A 6,178-nucleotide genomic window follows, 5' to 3' on the forward strand; every position below is an offset into this window, starting at 1 on the left:
CAGGTTGAACACCTCTGGTCTAAACCTTCATAACCCTGTTCAGGTCAGAGGGAAAGATGATTACAGTCCTGTAATTTAAAAAAAAATATATCATTCAGCAGTTAGACAAAAAAATAATAATTAAGGCAAGTTATTACTCTAGAGTCAATCTATTTCCATGCTTCTATCATTTCTGTCAACCGTGTTTGATGGTTGTTCTTCACATATGGAAACTGACAGAAAAACAGACATCAGTGAATATTTAGCACAACTTACTACAATTACAATTCTCCTTAGCAGTTTATGACTGGTAAAAAATGTTTCATCAACCTGGAAAGTCAAAAAGCTATAATAAACAACAAAGACCTAAAAGAGAAAAAAGGCAACTCATAATGGGTTGGATTCTTGCAACTATGAAAGAAAAGGGTTTTATTTTTCAGGCTAACACAGTTGACTAGCTGCATAACATTTCTTGTACACATTTATAAAAAAAATAATCATATTTTTGCTTGAGTTTTACTTTTCTTCAGTTTTGGGTCAATTTTTACAAATGATTAAACGCTATGTTTTCTATCAAATGGATATATGTGGAGATAAGTCATTAAGTCACCAAAAACATCCATGACTTACAAAGAAAATGACTTATTTCGTTCAGCTTTCTGACGATGTACAACATAGTTTATGATGATGAGCATAGTAAGAACAACAGCAACAGGAAGAACAAAATCAAAAACGCCAATAACTCCAGGATGAGGTCCTGTGACAAAAAGGAAAAATAGTTTTAACATTCCTTTTTGTTTGCTAAATGCTAATTTGTTACTTTCCTTAAATTCAGAAGCTTACATATCAATGTGCCTAGATGATGTCATAGCTGTGCATAATCTTAAAGACTATTCACATCCTCTTATTCTAATGGAGGCACAATTGTAGATGTATTTTAAGACAAAAGTCAAAGAAACACCTTTCTCAAAAACAGGAAGATTAAATCAGGACCAGGAAAACAGCTGTGGATCTCCACTAGTTTGGTTCTTTAGTTCCTTCATTCCAAATTTCTGAAGATGTTATTTTCATCTAATCAGATAATATTTCAGTATTCACACCATAGCAATGGTCAACCATCATGTGTTAAGGAAGGAGAATAGTGTCGTATTTTTTGTTATTTACTCATAGTTTTGTCCAGGGAAATGTGACTATATGAACTTGATAACTAATATTGATTATCTAGTTAGAGGTCAGTCAGTGTTCAACTCAACCAGTTTATACAAAAATAAAAAAATTTAAGCTAAATAAAATATAAATGGACTGAATTTATCTAAAGTATTTCCAGTCATGCTGATCTCTCAAAGCGCTTCATACTGCAGACACATTCATCCATTCACTGTCATTAACACCCATTCATACCCTTATATGCAGATCAATAGATATTTATTAGTTATCTGCTTTGCCCAAAGACACATCAACATGTGACAAGGGAAAAGCAGGAAGATGAATATTCAACCCAATGAGCCACAATCACAGCAGGTAACAAAAAGGTTTAAAACTAAGTCAGAGTGCAGTAACCACTGATTATCTAGTTAAAGATATTTACCTTCAGGACCAGTTCTGTTTCCCTAGGGTCCATTTCCATCTGTTGAGGAATTACATTAAGTGTTAAAGACAACAACATATTTATTTAGTTTGTCTTAAATTACCTTAATATTGTTATAACTCACCAACTCTTAGAGTAACATATCCCTTCTTGACTTGTCTTGCCAGTTTGGGAACAAAGCAAATATAATTCCCTTCATCCTCCTTGGTTACGTTGGTCAATTTGAGGGAAATGTCGCCTTTTTCAAACTCATCATGGAACAGAGATGTTCGGCCTTTGTACTCTGGGTCTGAAGTTTCATCATCTTTACTTCCCCCACGATGCACATGTATTATACGATCCTTGAATCTCCACTCGATTATAAGATGGTTCACGTCATATGGAGGCATCAGACGACACGGCAGAATAACATCGTCTCCAACCTTTGCATGTATCGGTTCATGACCAACCAGCTTCACTTGATCTGGAAGAGGAAACAAAGCTTTAAAAAAATCAACACTAATATTCCTGATGATGTCACGTTTATTGTTCAGCTAACATTCATATCTATACTCCTTTAGGATCCTTACAATTGTGAAAAAATATAGCTATCCCATTAATAGAGGTTTTTAAATGTAGATATTTGTTTTTTTTCTTTTATTTGTTCTTCAAGATGTAAAGAAAATCACTTTTGTGTCAAATTAATCCAGAAACAAACAGAGATGATCACATCTGAAACTTAGAAACTCCAATTTACAAGGACTATTGTATTTATTTATTTGCACACACAGAAAACAGTGGCAGCACCAAGGGGGCGATGTAGCTCTCCCTGGCGGAGACATGGCATCCCCAAAAAATATCACATAATTACTTTCTTTTTCCATTTAAGTTAGTATTCTTTAATATGTGGTTGTTGTGATATTTGTCTAACAAAAAACACAACTAACTTAAAAACAACAACTCATGATTACGTAGTGAGCAAAGATTCTACCTCACAACAGGAACTGAACCTGTATGCCTATTTTCACTTGTAGTATCAATTATAGGGAGCACCTAATACAAAAATGTATTGTTTTCTATGTGGTCTGATACCCAGATTTCCAAGGATGGAATCAACAACTCAAGAGGAAACTGACAAGATACAAAATTGAGTCCTGACAGAGTCCAATGTGGTTCACTGGAAACAGGCTTAACTTTGTGATGAGAATCTGGACACAGTTGTTGCTTTGGGCAACGACTGTGTCTGTCTCTTTCCCTCTTTATATATACACACACACGTGAGAAAGGATTGTATAACCCTTAAAAGGCATGTTGACCAGAAAAGCATACTGCAATCACCCTTTGGAGCAGGGATGAATATCTTGTTCATTGTTCTACAGCCAGAATGAAAGGAACGTCCATCTTACTGTTTTCTAGGTTAGACAATCAGTTGGAGCCTCCTGCCCAACCTCAGTGTAAATTTTCTTAGGAAGGCTAAGCAGAAGTGTCATCCCTCAATAACTAGAAGTCATCCTCACACCTTTCCTAAAAACAGAGGTGACCACATCAGTCTGAAACAGATACATGACATCAGATCTCACCTAAGACGTTGAGTCGACATCTTGCAGAGCCGACTCCATCTTCAGTTTTCACTCCACACCGATACCTACCAGAGTCTTCAGTCCTCAGTCTGGACACATGGAGTCTGATTCGTCCTTCTCTGAGGACGTCTTTGTCACTCTGGACTCGTCCTGAAAACTGATCATCCTGAGACTCTGGAAACTCAACACCATCATGGACCTGATAGAGAACTAGAGGGCTATAAGGAGCCAACAAGCTGCAGTAGATGAACAGTTCCCTGTAGGATCCCTGAGTCCTGGTGGTGAAGGTCCACTCCAGAGTGATGCTGTGGTTCTCCTCTGCCTCATAGCTGCTCTGGGTCACATTCACTACAAATGTTGCTGCTGAGGAGACAGAGAGGGAAAGAGAGGAGCAGACACACTGAGAACTGGAACATGGGAGTCTTTCAGCTCCATCTAGAGAGCTTTCTGTCACAAAGACAAGATGGAGACTGACCACAGAGACATGAGCTGAGGATGAGGAGCAGCAGGATCCTGGAGATCATATCTCTTTCCCTCTTTATATACACATACACACATGAGAAAGAGAGACAGTCTGAATGTTGAAAATCCCGTTAAAACTTGTAAATTTCCTGCTCATTTTTATTAAGGCTAAAATGGAATTGAAACCTTAATGTGGTGGAGCAATCTGAGTATCTCTAGGATCCTGAGGGCAACATTGTCAGAGGATTTGCCCCTGTATAAGATCCTGCATGGCAAATAAGAATTCAGATTAAGATTAAAAATATATAATTAAATTGCCAAATATTCACTATTAATTCACTACTGTTTTTACACAAGTAATCAGAGATCAGTGACCTTCATTTCAGCCACTGCTGATGAGAAATATTCAGCATATATTGCTGTTTTTCTCTTTTTTCTTGGGAAGTTATGACTCGTGTGTAACACCAGCGACACAAAAGTAAACAATGGAGGGAAATGACAGGTGCACATTTTCTAGCTGATGGATGGATTTTTTATTCAGTAATCAAATTACTTTTTCAAAGTAACCATGCCACCCCTGGTGATAAATTAACTACACTATATATCCTATGTATGTTTATGTTTTATGATCTCAAGGTGGCACACTGCCCCCAAAAAACATCTTCTTCCATTTCCTCTTGAACAAAGAGGAAATGGAAGACCATATTGACAGTCATTCAATCAATTCAATCAATTCAAACAAGCATAATGACCGTCATTCCAGGACTGGGGGAGGGATTAATTATTTCTATTTAAGAAGAATTTGATTGTGAGCCATCATTTCAAAGTCTTCCCAGATGTCAGACATTTTCCTCGTGACGCAGGTAATGCGAGGCGTCGTTTGCTGTCAGTCACGTGGTTTTCAACAAGCCGACACAAGCGTTGAAGCTGACTCTCACACACTCTGAGCCCTTTACAGAGGAGAGGGGGAGGAAGGAGCGCTGTGCTGTGCCTCCAAATAAAAGCAAGCGAGTTGAATATTTCAGAAACAAACATTTTTCGCAACTACGGTGAATTTGTTGGATGGGACAAATGCGCCTGTCTCCAGTGTCCCTCCCAGTGTCTCCAGCTCCCCCCCGCCCCCCGTGTACTGGGGGCGGGGGAAGGGGACACCGGGGTAACGGATCATCCAGAAAAATACCCGGATGTCAGACAAATACATACCTGCTTATTTTAAGTGGTTTTACGCAAATTCACAAACTTTTAGAGTGGTGGGGGAAGAGTTTTGTTTTGCTGAGAAATATCTTAACTTACCTGGATCCACTACGGGCAGCAGACTGAGGACCAACAAAGCCGTAAAAAAGCTCATTATTTCCGTCGGATAAAGAGCAGATTTCCGATTCTCTTTTAAGGTGTTTATCGAGTGTTTGATGAGCACTTGAAATGGCTCAGACGTCGTCGAATCAAACCCAAGTTAAATGACGCTCTCTTTCGTTGTGTCAGACCACCGCCCTACCTGCATCGTGGGGCGGTGGTCTGACTGTTTGTGCTACCTCATCAGGTTTTCCTACCGTAGCACGACTAGCTGTCAATGCTACGCGTCTAAAACTGCTACCATCATATTTACAAACCGAAAACTACAGCGGGTTGTTTTAATGTTAAATATCATCTGATAACATTATTTGAGTGACGGGGCTGAAGTGGAAGCAGTTATGCTTATCTTAGCATTGGAACAATTTATAAACACCACGAATCCACAAATATATCACTTCCTCAATCAGAATATCCTACCCATTTAAAATGAAAAGCTATGCAGATGTATGAACTAATCCGTTGATTAGAATATCTTACCTTTTAAAACATATTTTAAATACAGAGGTGTTTGTAAGAATGAAACAGTACCAGACAGTGGAAACAATTTTTTATTAAAATAAAAATAAACACAGAAGAATTAATAATTTTAGGCAGATTTAGGTTTTTAATTTTGACATTTAACCCTTTAAGCAATTATATTATTCAAGGGTTTTATGACAAATAAGTATTTGCTGAATTTGTGTGAGGACGTAGATTAGTTCCTCCATGTATTGGGTTATTTTGTTCATCAGCTCAGGAAAACAGATGTTGCTCCTGCAACTGAAGAGGGAAGAGCTGGAAACGTTACGATGTGATGATTTGGGTGGGTAGTCTCTCTCTATAAAAACTGTTGTTGGGGTTAAAATTCTGATCACTTCAGGCGTTTTGCTGTTAGATGTTTTGAGAAATGTGATCCCAAAGAAATATCTTTCTATTCAGTAAATATGGTTCATTTTTACCTTGCTGATTCTTTTTGGGTTGGATTAATCCTTCACATACAAATCCTGGGTGATTTATTGTTCTTAACTTGGTTTTTCCACCCAGTTTTTATCTTTAGTTTTTATCTAATTGTTTACATTGATTTCTCCACTTCTTCCTCATCGTCTTCTCTTTTCCCCATCATCAAACGTGAGCTTGAAGCACAACCAGCAGTCGGTTCATTTTAACACACGTTAAACATGAGGGGTGAACCGATACAGCTTTTTCACTTCCAGTACAATCCTGATATGTTCTATATGTTCTATTAACACCAACACAC

General features: G+C 37.9%; 1 protein-coding gene across 1 annotated transcript in view; it reads right to left on the reverse strand.

Moving 5' to 3' along the window:
• LOC106934735 (uncharacterized) overlaps positions 1-4,789 on the reverse strand; it is a 9,890-nt gene extending 5,101 nt beyond the window's left edge. Inside the window, exons 1-5 of the mRNA XM_015014821.1 lie at positions 4,622-4,789; positions 3,602-3,662; positions 3,127-3,489; positions 1,692-2,030; positions 1,568-1,606 (exon numbers count right to left, since the gene is read on the reverse strand). Coding sequence (XP_014870307.1) covers positions 1,590-1,606; positions 1,692-2,030; positions 3,127-3,489; positions 3,602-3,662; positions 4,622-4,789 — 948 coding nt within the window. The 3' untranslated portion in view covers positions 1,568-1,589. The remainder of the gene's footprint in view (positions 1-1,567; positions 1,607-1,691; positions 2,031-3,126; positions 3,490-3,601; positions 3,663-4,621) is intronic.
• Positions 4,790-6,178: the final 1,389 nt, after the last annotated feature.

This window comes from Poecilia latipinna, unplaced genomic scaffold, assembly GCF_001443285.1.
Source record: "Poecilia latipinna isolate Pla-1442-1.1 unplaced genomic scaffold, P_latipinna-1.0 Scaffold1851, whole genome shotgun sequence".
Classification (NCBI taxonomy): Eukaryota; Metazoa; Chordata; class Actinopteri; order Cyprinodontiformes; family Poeciliidae; genus Poecilia; species Poecilia latipinna.